The 13966-nt window shown below is 37.1% G+C and overlaps 1 protein-coding gene across 4 annotated transcripts in view; it reads left to right on the forward strand.

Annotated features, from left to right (window-relative positions):
• rap1gap2a (RAP1 GTPase activating protein 2a) overlaps window positions 1–13966 on the forward strand; it is a 105631-nt gene that overhangs the window by 63386 nt on the left and 28279 nt on the right. For all 4 annotated transcript variants that reach the window (XM_041993928.1, XM_041993927.1, XM_041993924.1 and 1 more), the window contains one exon: window positions 12393–12477. In XM_041993928.1, coding sequence (XP_041849862.1) covers window positions 12393–12477 — 85 coding nt within the window. The remainder of the gene's footprint in view (window positions 1–12392; window positions 12478–13966) is intronic.

The raw sequence follows: 13966 nt of genomic DNA on the forward strand, positions 1-13966 counted from the left end.
CTCCCTTAGTCACTGCAACATCAGGATGTGCATCCTGACACGCTCATGGGGCCAGACTGTAGGCTTGCTGTCAAAGTTCATTTTCAGGCTTTTACCACTGGAAAGTAGGGCCAGCTGTCACATCTTTTTCACTCACAGAGGAAATGTTATTCACCAGTCTAAGAGGAAAAATCAAACAGTTTTTTTGAACATGTTAATGAATCTGGGTTTTTGTAAAAAACAAAACTTTTTAGTATGACTTCAGAACAAATTTAAGAAGATTCATGAAGATATTGGTGAACCACATCCATTATTTTTTTTGTTTGTTTTTGTTTTTCTTCCCTTTAAAATTCTTCTAAAATATCCATTTAAATTACAAGTTTTAAACACAAAAATAAAACCAAGGGGTGTGGAAATAATTTGCTAGCCACCTTCTGCTGCTGGCTTCTACAATTCCTCCATTAGAAACAGCCAAATAGGTCATTTCCTCGTACCCTAACAGTGACCTACAGGTGGGTGGAAGAAAGTATAATGAAATAAGAGACATCATTCTCTAGTGTTCTGTGTAAGAAGTCTTAAATCACCAAAATGAGGTTAAAAAAGGGTGAATAGTAATGTGCAGTACTTTTGATCATTAGTGTGCTCAGGTTTGATTTAGATAATAACTTCACTCAGTCAAGGTTGTAAATCAAAAGCTCTTGATTAGGGTTAATAGATGATCATAGTCAGGGCTACAACATGCCTTCCTCTTGACAATTCATATGCAGTAGCTCTCAAACAGCTAGTAATATCTCATTCTCCAAAGGTAAATATACAGTGTTCCAGTCTACAAACACTCCAAGGTGTTGTATTTGGGAGGAGGACATTCTTAAACAAACATGACAATTATATCAATATTCTCACTTAATTCTCAATAAGAGTAAGTAGCAAATAATACTACTGTAGTTTCTGAAAAGTCAAACTTTTACTTTAATATAGAAAATATTCATCTTCAGGTTGAAATATCTTAATATAATATACAGCCTAGCCCTGAATAAAATATATACTTCTTTAATAAAGCAGACATGTAATTGACTGTGTGCTTTATTTGCTAAGTTATCAACCCACACAGACAGAACAGATTCCTGTGCTGTGGTGGAGGACATAGTGTCAGGCTGTGGAAAGTCCTTCACCCTGCTAAATCTAAGAAAGCGAAGGACATGAGTATTGATTTCAGAAAGTTTTTCCCTGTTGATATGCTTGCTTATTAAGGGTGAGGAAATGAAGCTTGTGAAACAACAATATTTGGACTCTGTTTTAGACAAAATGCTTTTTTAACTTAAAAAAAATCAATAAAGGTTCTCAAGGAGTGCAGATGTCTCACCTCAGTTTACTGCTGGCTGACATATAAACTATGTTTGTATTAATGTTTCAAACAGTGAGTAAACTATAATCAAAAGTTATATCTGTGTCTCATACACATTTCATGAAATACTATAGGGGTTGTTTGAGGTGCCAGATAGCAGAAACGTGGGACACAAACTGAGCTTCATCTTCGATAGAAGAGTTTGGCATGCTTTTGAAAAGTTGTTTTCAACAGACAAGGACCATGACGCACTGAAACACATTTACTTTGGCTCATGAAGTTGGTGTAACTATATCTGGGAGGGGTCTTGTGGCTGTTGAAATATTTGGGATTGAACAACTGACAGAAATAATTACACTTACTGCTGGTCACAGCTAAAAACCATTAGGGATAACAAGCCTGGCTTTCTCTGGCATGTACTCAGCCACTGCAGCCTGGGGGTTAGCTGTCCAGACAGACACAGCCATGTCATAGTGTGAAGCAAATCTACTTTTCTTTCGCTAGACTTTTCAGGTACTTAGTTTACTAAGCTTTGCCACCCTTAGAACCTGTTTACACCCTTTAAACTTGCAGGTTAGCAACTCCAGTGACTTAAAGTGCTATAGAGCAAGAACTTGATTTTTGAACAAAAGAGAAACTAGAATTTGTTCTAAAAGTGCTTTGCATAGTTTGATAAACATAAAGAAAAACAAAGCTTGACAGTGATGCATTAGCATTAGCAGCTATGCAAGGTCAAGTTTAATAAGAAGACATTTGTATGTACAGAAGAACTGGTCAGGTAAAAAATAAGTAAGCTAGTTAGCTTGACATGCTAACAATTTTACAGCATAGTAAAGGGCAGACTATAGCCACAATTTCCTTACTAACTTTTTTAGTGTTTGAGTTGTAGCTTTAGAAATGGTTATTGATTATTAGTGAGCTGTTGAAGAAAAAAGTATATTTTACTCCTAAAAAGCTTTTTATTTTTTTTAGTATAAAAGTGTAAAACTTATGCAAATAAACCTTTGATAATGTTTTTTTTTCACATTAGCCAATGGCAAGCAATGCAATATATAAGCAAAAAACTTTATTAGACAGATGAGCTGTGGTTGATACTTTAAAAAAAACCTTCTTGTATTTGCTTTTCTTGTCCACTTTACACAGTTTTTCCTTTGACTGTTCACTCCTCCCTCCACTTATGGCCAAACCCTACTCCTCCTGCCTTTTAACACAACCGCTTTTATTCACTCACTCATGTTTTTCCATTCCTCTTTCTCCCCCTAATTTTTCCTGTCTAGTTACTCAATCTTTTTGAATTTCTTCTTGTTTCTCTTGAGCATTCTCTCCTCCCTATAATTACAATTTTAGAAAGTGCAAATATGTCATTATACATACTATTTGTTAGAAATGTGTGCATGGATGATACACAGCCTTGTCTTGGAGTCTAATGGATGAGATGCTATTGTCTCTAACAAGTGCCCAGAGACCCACCCAAGACAGGCCTATTTACCCAGCTCTGCACAAGGGATTGAGGGTGCTATTTTTAGTTGGCAGAGATTCATTTATTCTTTCTCCCCACACCTCTCTGTAGCATTCTCTCTTCCACCAGTCTGTCTGTCGACCATTGTTTCTGTTCCTCTTGCTGTCTGTCTTCATACATCTTTTTTTCTTCACAGCCTTTCTGCTGCGGTGTAGTTATCAAGTAGCCTGGTGTGGTGAAGCTAGTTGAGAAGAGAGATATTCATTGTCATCTGACAGATGCTTGACTCTATTTTTTTTCCTTTTGACTAAAGTCAGTGAGACCGAGTGAGTTTGAGCAATGATAAAGAGGCAGGGGAGGCCAGAAATACGAATAGGATTAGGCCGGATTTATGGCATTTCCACTGATAAGACAAGAAATTGATGATGATAGGCAGCTATGATTATTTACACTGCAATGCACCACTATGACTGGTAGTGTACATTGGGTTAAGATTGGAAAACACAGTACTGTAAGTGTAATCAGAGAAGAATTATTTAGCCTCACCAATTTTATCTCCACCCACCTCAAGCTTTAAATCACACTGTATTTGCTATACCTTGAAGCTGAAAGTGAAAACCTTTTGCTCTTGCTTTAATCTTGCTTTAAACAACAATCATTAGAAATTCTATAGCTCACTTAAGACAAATTCGAGCTAGCAATGATCTTTGTTTAATGTTTTGTATCCTGACTAGGATTTCTGACTTATTGGCATTTGTTTCTTTTTTTTTCTGGTCAAAAGCTTAAAATTCTGATTTGAGATTTGTCATTGGATGTGACACTATGCCAGAACATGCCTTTATAAGAACAAACTTGTAACTGGTTCAGTTAGGCCATTTTTTTGTTAACACTTCATAACGTTAGCCTCTATAAACCTAAACAAAACACAAAGAAATAAACAGCGAACAAAGCCTAGAGTTCATGGAGCCAGTATAGGCTGGATAAAAGAGTGATCACTACCAGTTTTCCATGGCTGATCTGCAGATGATGGAAATGTAAATGTTTTAGAATAGAAGTCTGGCATTTTTTACGTATAAAGTGTGGTGAGTGGAAGTCGGAGCTCAGTTTGTTGTTTGTGTGCTAGAGTTAGCTCGTTGATAGGGTGAAGTGGAGTAAACTGTGTTAACTTATAACTTATATCTCATTTTAAGTCTGTGTAACACAAATATAAATATGTTTTCTATGTTTCTCATGCAGCAGAAAAAGTGGTCAACCACTCGGGCAAATTTAAATGATTAACAAAGACAAATGTAAAATGCACTCACTAGCTTTCATATCCTTCTAAGCAGACTAACTTCATATGTCAATGCTCTTAAATCAAACTTTCTTAAACTAAATAACAAATGTTATTAATCATATTTGCAAATGACCAAGAAATGAAATAGTCATTGAGGCATATTTCTTGGGAATTTCAGAACACCCAGAACACAGTGAAACCAGAAAATAACTGAAAAGAGTATGGACACCTTTTTATCTTTTGAACTCAGATGGACTGACATTTCTGTCAGCGAGGAGGACGTTACATTTTGTCATTTAAATTGAGCTGACCTTCAGGTGTTTACTACATGAGGAGGCTGTATGTTAATGCATCCACTAATTATAGCCACCTATCTACGGCAGTCAAAGTCAAATTGCCTGCATGAAGCAAAATCCGAGGTAAAATTCCAAAGGTGATTTAGCTGGTGGCCTTCATCCATGTCTCCTTACTGTTAGGTGGTAAATACTTGTATGTGTCTGTCAACGGTTTCTTGGCATCATTTGTGCTACAAGACAGCGAACAACATTGACATTTCAAAGGTAAGACAAAAGCTGCAGAATGTAGCCTTTCACTAGGATGTAGAGTATTTTCCTCCTAAATCTGATATCAAGACAGTGTGTGTTCATGTGTCAGAGAGGCTTCTTATTTAGCCTGTTCATCATAAAAGCCAGTTAAGTCAACAATTTTGGATAAACACAAGAGTTAAAGGTAAGGGGTCAACCTTTGGGATTTCATCCAGTACAAGTAATCTGGTTTTCCACACAGCTCGTGAAATGAAATATTTATAGTTTTCATGTGTGGGCCTGTGAGTGCTTCAGACGATGAGACTTTCAACCATGTCTAGTCAGTTTAGTGCTTGGCATAATTACAGGAATGATTAAAAGGGAAGAGGAGATGAAAACAGAAACTGTGAAGAAGATCTAGCATTGCTAGCAACTTGGCTCCATAAAGGCTCTGTATTTCGTTGTGTGGGTGGTATACACCGAAGGGCAGGGCGCTGCATGTTCTCAAAGATCAGATTGGAATTATTTTATCGTCTTTTCTGCGGAGTTGTTGTAACTTCAGGGTCCCACTTCCTTTTTTAGTCCTCTACTCTGTGATCTGTTCTTTTACTTGTGCATATTGTGGACCACATTTTGCAGGAAATAATTTAGAAATATCTGAACTTTCATATATATATAAATATATATATATATATATATATATATATATATATATATATATGGGTTATAGATATATACATATACCATATGTACCATACATTTAAAATGAATAGAGGCTATTTTGCACATTAATTAATAAATATTGTTTATGTATTTTTGTCCGCCAGGGCTCAAAAGCTTTTAGCTTAGTTCTCTGCTTGTTGACATGGGTTTCAGAACATTATATGAACAACTGAGGGTGATAATGACTGTGTTTATTCAGAGGTGTGTTGATTGGTTCCTGTGTATCTCTACCTGCAGCTTAAAACCCTTGTACTGAACACACACACAAAAACACACAAACAGAAACTCCATTTACTCTGCTTTATCAGCACAACAGCTCAATGAAAAGGCTATTTAAATCCTCCACACTCTGACGCCAGCTGTGCAGATGACCAACCTGTATTTTCTTTACCAAATTTGTAAACCTCTTCACCAGAGGCATGCAGCTCTTCATCAGCCCCTGCCTAACTGTCTGTCTTTCCCTTTCACTGATAATGAGTGTTTCAGGTTGGTTGGACCATCTAATCTCCTGCCCGCTGTCACCTCTATTCATATCACAGTAAGAGAAAAGGCCTGATGTTCTCACAGGAAACAGCTGGTGACTTTGGTCTGCAGTGGCCTTCTAATTATTGCTCCCTTGACCTTTCTTGGCTATTGTTGCATATCTAGAAAGCTTGTGTTTTTCTGTTGGACAGATACTTGTAGTCATTTTTTTTTTTTTTACTTTACATGTGGATTGGACCTTGTTTAAAAGCCTGATATAAAGTAGAGAACATAAGAGGAAGTGGAGGCAGACAAAGTGGTTGTAATTCAGTCAGGTGCTTAAAGGGTGTTATAGATTAATTGAGCGCGCTGTACTATGTATTTTTGACTGCTTTCATGACTGCAAATGTAAATTTAAAGCAACATTCATTAAATGCTTGTTATACCTTAAAGGAGGTGAGTTTCTATCCTTCGAACTGGATTTACTGTGGTTATATTAAGCAACAGGCATTACATTTCCGCCTCCTGTAACATCAGCCTCTTTGAGTGCTTACCAGAGCTGTAACTGTCAAGTCTAATATGTGATATTGGACTGGATTGTTTATCTTTATTATCAGTCTGCCCTTCACAGCAGATTTTCTTACTGTATGTCCCCTGCCCTCTACTCTCCTCACATCTGCATGACCCTCGCCTTTCTCCTTTTGTCTGTCTCCAATTACTCATGTTTTAAATCCATTAGTGAAACCATTAGTTGTGTAATTGGCCAATCAGCTTGACGATCTGACTCCTTATCAAGTTTCATAACAAATATAAAGATCAGCTGAAAATAAGGCTGTGCAATAAGCACCTTTTAACAGAGACCAGCAATTCACTCTCTCCCCAATCCTTCTGTCTCTGTGTGCTCATCTTTATTTTCTATCATCTTTCCATCATTCTGATTTCCTTTTTTTATTACCTTATCTGCTCTTTCTGTGATTGGTCAGTCATGTGTGAAGATCTTATTCCCTTTTTTTCTCTTTTTTCTCACACTCTTTCCCTACTATGTATTCCAGCTTATTCCTGTCCAAATGTGAAGCATGTGATCAGTCCATAAGCAGAAATACATATCTATCCAGCTTCCTCACAAACAAACACACATATATCATCATAAAATAAACAGGATGAGTGTGTAGATGTAATGACTATTAAATCAGCGTATTAGCGCCACCTCAATACACAACTATAAAATGCTGAATAGATTTAGTCTTCACTGTGATTTAAATGTTTGGCATCGTCTGTCATGTTTTTTTTTCTCTCTGCAAGTTTAAAACCTCTTAATCTTAGCAATAGTTGGAGTTCATACTTTATTTTCAGTCGCAAAATAAAATGAATCTGAAACAAGCGAATCAGAGGATTGATTCTTCTTTCAGAAGTGACCTCCCTGTTCAGCGACAGCTGCAATACGGTCCTCACAACCAGTATTCACTTTGTATTAAAGTAATGTCATTCTGTGGCAGCCGCTGCAGTTTGGCTCGCCGGGAATTTCCTGCTGCACGTTGTCTGTGCCAGCTTAAGGCGAGAGAACTGAATTTGACAGGGACTTGTGATTTTCTGTCACAGTTTAGGTACTCATTTCCACAAAGCCAGAAACAAAAGCATGAACAAACAAGAACTGATGAGATATTTAATTAAAATTTAATCTTATCAGAGCCTTTACAAGCAAGCAAACAGTCTAGGAGCCTTTTAGTTTTGTTTTATGTCCATGTGTGTACTTTGGCTTTTATTTGGCCAAAAGTTGTTTTTTTGCATGATTTTTATTAGATTCTTTATCTCATTAAGTCCTGGTGGTTTTAAATGGCTGTGAAGTAAATCTAATTTGTGTTCAGGGCAAATGAATATGGTTCAGGGCTAGACAGTTAATGCACAAGTGATGTTTAGAAAAGAAAAGAGTCCTTGTTGATACAAAACTGACAATCAAGATTAATTGCTCCACTTCAGTCAATAATTTAGTTGGGCTCCTGGAAGATACATACCCAGCAGTTCTTTAAAACCCCAACAGGTCATTCAACAACATCAAGCTTTTTTTGAGGAATTATTACGTTTTGGAGACTCTCCTTTAAGATATCCATCAAGAATGTTTTTAATTTAAGTCACGCACTGAAATAGATAAAAAAAAAAAGACAGAAAGTCTGTTTTTTTCTTTCTGCAAGTCATTCAGAGATCATCATTTTGTAATAATTAGTTTAAAGAAAATGCTACAAGATATGAAATCTTCCTTTGTTTGGTTTGATGCTTTGACATCACAGTCTGATCCTGACTATTCATATTCCAGTTCTCATCCTAAACACCTACTAAGAATTGCCACACTGCAAACTCTTGTTTCAGGTTTTCCCTTTGACTCATTTTCTCCATAACCTGTTCTTTCTAAATTTCTTCTGTACTTCCTTCCTCCAACTTTTCCAGTACATGCTCTCCCTTCCTTCTTCCCTTTCTACCTAGGAGGGAGTCAGATGTAATTCTTTTTCAGACTTGTGACACACAGTGGAGCATACAGTATTTAGTACAGCTTAATCCAAATGCATCTTATTATCCTTGATCTTCCATGTTGCAATGTAACGGGTATTGCTGTTGCCCCCTTTCTGGTCAAGTTGCAGGGCTCATCTACCCATCCAAATGACCCCCAATAGTTCCTTTGAAGGGGTGGGTGATCACGTGATCCCTATGAGAAGAGGAGAATCTTACTCTTACAAAATGAAGAGGTTGTTGAGGGGGTAAAAGGAGGCAGGTGAAAAGAAGGGGGTGTATGTCTGGCTTGTGATAACGCATGAAGTCGGGGATGTGTCTGACATGTCATCAGTATGTCATGTTGCTGTGGCAATCCATATTGGCCTAACAAGCACACTGTGTTTCTTAAAGACAAAACTGCTTGATGTATGTGTGTTTGTCAGAGAGAGGGGAGAGGCTGCACACTGTTGAGCACAGTTTTCTCTCTTTTAGCTCACCAACTGGTAAAAAATGCTCATGTGCATCTCATGAAGGGGAAAACTATGCAGCAGGTACCTTTAAGCAACACTTTGTGAATGTATTTCAGACTTGTGCTGAGTTGACAGCAATACATAAATGTTCCTAAACAGTTCCACAATGGTAATAGTCATGGAAAAGTTAAATTTTAAAGAAAAAAGTGAATGTGTGGGGCTTTAGTGTTAGTCGTATGGCTAATGGAGAGCAGTACTGTCCTTAGCCTGCTCTTTCACACTGGCACAAAATTCCCACTAAAACAAAAAGCATCTCTTTGTGCAGATGTGTCAAAGTGCATAAAACAGAAAACTGCATGTCATCCTTGTGCACATACCAGGCAGCTGTGGAGAAGCACAGCAGGGGCAGCCCCAGGGACAGCTGTCTGAACAACCTTTTCCTTTTCACAGATTAGTTGTAGAAAACCACTGCTGTCACCTGTAGTCTGAAGTTCTCTTCAAAGAGAAGGGACAATGAGCAATGTCCACCTAAAACCTTTTTTTCTGTCTTGTCAACTCTCTCAATTTGTCTTTTTTTTAAATAATATTTATTCAAACCCTGCCCAGCTTTGTCTATACTGTTAGGTAGCACACAGCCTTACATACACAGAGAGCACAGTGGTGCATTGCCTGTTGGAACAGGACAGTTTGGAGTCTTTTACAGCTTTGAGGAATGAAAAAGGTTGAACTGGACTAGTCCTGAAATAGCTAATAGAGCTCTTTCTATGTTTCTTTATCTTTGATTGGGTGTCTGTGAGCCTCATAAAACCTGAGAAAACAACTGTCATCCTCAAGATACTTTCAAGAAAGAAGTAGGAGTCAATTGTTGCTTTGTACTACTTGTAGCCACTTGACATGGGCAATAAAGAGCAAGCAGCATTTATGTCTCCAGCTAATGAAAGGAAAGTGGAGGCACATTAATTTCACATTTAAGCACTGTATTTAAACTTACATTTGTCCTTCCATTCACTGAATCTGAAGTGTTCAGTTACAGCTTTCCACTTAAGACGAGTCACTCCTCAACAGCAGATGGGACATAAATTTGATGTGTCCTGTCTAATGCAGCAGCAAAATGCTGGATTTGTTTTGGGGCATTTGAAAATCTGATATCTTTTCCATTTTTGGTTTTCATGTGGGGATTCAGCTCAATCTTCTGCTAACAGATTCATAAATTATACAGCAACAGATCTACTCATAACCACAAATCAATACATGACATGGTCCTTTCACAAATGGCCATTAAATTGTATTTAGCATTTTCAGAGGCTATATTGAAAAGTTTCACATTATTTCTGAAGGTAGAACTACAACAAAAGGCTTGCATGCATGTTATGGCTGACAACTAGGTTACATGGAGTGTAAGCCACAGATGTCTTGGTAGATGAAGAGAGAAACTTGGGTTTTAAGTGCACTCCAAAACGCAGGGCTAGAATGGGTTTAGCTTTTTTTGTTTTTAATTATTAAACCTTCTTGATCTTATCTTAAGTATAAGAGGTTCTTCTTTACAAAGCATCAAAGCTGGGGTTGTTACTTCAAACAGGATTTTATCGGGATAGCTAATCCTCTCGCTGTCTCTTAGTAACAGCTCCACCTTTATCATCTGGGATCATTAATGTGCGTTCATGCTTCATGAGTAGGCTATGATACAGAGAAGTGTAACAAGGAGAACAATCTTCAAGCCCTTAATGACCTCTTAAAGTCTCCCTTTCAGATCCTGGAACTCCTGTGAGTATATAAAAACAGCAGAGCCACTTAACTACATATTTCCAACTGCCTCACTGTAAACCTTCAATTAGAAGTACATTAAATGTTCAAACAAACTTGTACTGTTTAGTAACTTAATGGGGCGACTAGATAAAGGGTACTAAAAAGCATAAATCTGTGAACAAATTCAGCATTTTCTTGATGTCAGATACAAAGAGTAAAGTCTCAAGTTGAAAACAAAGTTTTAATAGAACAGGCTGAATTAGTACACAAACTATTAGCTGCCTTTCTTTTAAATACAGCTAACTTTTTCTATAGGTTGAATTTTATATTAGCAGCTGTTTTATTAACTTTTATTAAGCTGTTAGCTTCAACATAGCTAGCTAAACAAGACGCTATGTAAAGGTATCTTAACAGGTTTAACTTGGTTTGTTTAGAATCAACAGATTCAGACTTTTTTCAAGAATTAACGCTTGTACATACGTCACAACAACAGAGAAATTGGTCCTTTTCTAAAGGTGGCGAGAAACAGAACAAGGTTTGTTCTGGCCAGGACATTTTACACTTCTCAAGAAATCTCACCAGTGGCACCTCCCCGGGTAGAGGGTTGGGCAGGGTGGTGTCTGTGCTTTATATGCCTGACATGATGTGGTGTATTTTCATACTTCCTTATTGTCTCTGCCAGCTGTTGCTCAAAACTACACATTTAATCTTATTGAATGTTTCTCATGAGCACAAAAGAGGAAATTACAACTTTGTCCTTCCTGATTTTCCACATTAACCACACCCATTTCAAATTTATGATTAATAACACATGAGAAAAAATTTCTGCCCAGATTATGTGTCAAGAACAAACTGGAATAACCCCAAACCAGGCCTAAAAGAAATAAAAAGTTATTCTTTTCACACCGCCTGGGAAAGAGAACAGAGTTCTGTTCTTACGGAGTATGTACAGACATTTATACAGGACATAGTTAAATCAAAACGCATGCTTTGTGACGTGCAAGGAATTTTTATAAACTTGAAACATGTGATGGTTTTGAAGTGTTGTTTTTATTTTATTTCGATTCATCCTTTGTTTAGGTTTGGACAATAAAACTACTTTGTTATGTTTAGGAATCCAAATTATGGGACTAAGGCTGACAAAAATCATGATTTGGGATAAATTCTTTATGTGCCCTTCTGCCTTTTGTGGGTTGTACAGGTTGCACAATCACACAATATTTCGCATAGGTTAAAAATAGGGGAAATGAACTTCCAAAACCGGGTGGTGCACAGATACAATAACTGATGTTAGCCACTGCTCCCCGGATTTAGTGTGCCTACCAGACACTTCTACCTTCCTCATGACTTCACTATTGTGTTGGTTACTGAAGTATGCATTCCACCAGATGCTAATGCTAACTCTGCATTTGAACAAATGGACATGACAGCAAAAATTATCTTCATAGGAATTTTCGCATTACTGTGTGTGATTTTAACCATGCCAATTTAAAGACAGTACTCCCGAAATCTGGGCAACCTGTTAAATGTCTCAATGTCTTCAGCCTACTCTGACATCAGTAATGGCTACATAGCAGTAACAAACACATTGGTTTACAATTTTATTGTTTGAAATTGTGCACAATGACAATAAATCTTATAATAATAATAAAACACTATTTTCTGTTTAGTTTGGCAATTCAACATGGAGGCTTTAGAAGGCTGACTTGATATTAAAGCTGACTTCAAGTGGATATTTAAGAAACTGCATTTTTGTACTTCAGCGTTGAGCTAATTTTCAACCAGTGGAGGTTGCAGCTAATTAAACTGCACTGCATGCAGAAATAAGGATGTTCGACCCCATGGACACTTGATCATGAACATGCATAAATAAAATGTATTTATTCCTCTTTTTTTTTCTTCTTCTTTTTTTTCTTCTCATCAGGAAGCAGGAGCTGCTGAACATCTCCAACGTCCCTCTAGGAGAATGTCCCCCCTCACCACCCCGCACTGCCCCACCCAGCATGAAGGTATGACACACATGTCCTCTGAAATGTAAAAGCAGTTGTTCAGACTGCATTATTACTTTGGTTTCTATCATTTTCTATTCAAGGACATAAAGGTAATAAAAACTGAACTTAGTCCATCTTCTATTCTAGGAAGGTTCTCATATTATTATTGTATTATATCTAAATTTATCTAATTTTTTGCTTTTAAAGAAAGTAAATACTGACGTCAGTGTGTAAACCAAGCCTGCTCCTCCAGGCGTGAAATGTGGTAATCCCTTCTTTATATGTGTGCTTGACATTAAAACAAGGATTATCCGTGAGGCAATGAAAGTGAGAGGCTGAGATGTGAAGCTCATGCAATAAGTTGAGGCTCTCTGCATCACTGCCATCTTTTAAATCTTTGAATCTTGTCTTTCATTTTACATAGAAGTGAAAATAGCAAAAGGATGTTTTTTTTCAGTCTGCAGTTCCTTTTATATGTTTACATTCTCCGCGTACCTCTTACTCAAACAGCTACTCTTTTTCTGCTTTTGTTTCCTTCTTTGCTTTTGTGCAGACACATAATCTTTGCTCTGGTTGCCTTGACTTGCACATGAAATTCAGTGTGCAAGGTTTTAAATTGGTCATGCTTGTTTTAATTCCTGTTAACATCCACTTGTATTTACAGCTCTATGTGTTGTGCCATGAAAAAAGAAATGCAATGGGATATTTTTGGCAAGTAGACCAAATCAGCAGAACATGGCTTGAGGTGTCACGCTCAGACTGATAGTATCCCAATCACAAACTGTCAATCAAACTGTGAAGTCAAAGGGTAGCAAAAGAAAAAAAATGAGAAAAAAGAAAAGCAGAGATGAAGAGTGTGTCACACTGATTCATTTTATGATATATCATCCTACACATATCGAGAAAGCTTTTTTTTTTTTCATTGTAAGATATTGTTAGATGTGATGTTTTCCAGACATTCATTACCCACACTACACATCTCTTGTTATACAGCTTGAAAATGTACTTTATTTAATTTGTTTTCCTCCAGTATGATAAAAGACAGGATACATTTTGAAGAAGGAGATAATCAGCAGGGTGATACACAGGAAATAGAGGATTGCTCTGGCAAGGAGGGAGCCACTTTTTGTGGTGTAGTGACCTTGAAGCGAGCCACTATTCCTAAATCTGTTGAAAACACACACAAAAAAAGATAGCTTAGAGACAAGGAGTGAGATCGGATTGGCTGAGAATGTGGTCTGACAGAGAAAAGACCATAATATATGAAGGAATATGAAATAGTTGAGAAAAATATACTTTCAAGTCAGCAAACGTTTATTTAAATATTTATGTGTGGCTGATTTCTGGTAATTATCAAATGGCAACCTGCAATTCTGCTGTGAGCTCGAGTGGTCTAATGGCAAGGGAGTCCCCATCAATGTCACACAAGAGTGGAAGTTTCATGTATAAATTAAATCTAGGCATTTTCTGAAAAACAAATATTTGCCTTCCTTCTCAGACAAGCTAA

This window comes from Melanotaenia boesemani, chromosome 9 (assembly GCF_017639745.1).
Source record: "Melanotaenia boesemani isolate fMelBoe1 chromosome 9, fMelBoe1.pri, whole genome shotgun sequence".
NCBI classification, from domain to species: Eukaryota; Metazoa; Chordata; class Actinopteri; order Atheriniformes; family Melanotaeniidae; genus Melanotaenia; species Melanotaenia boesemani.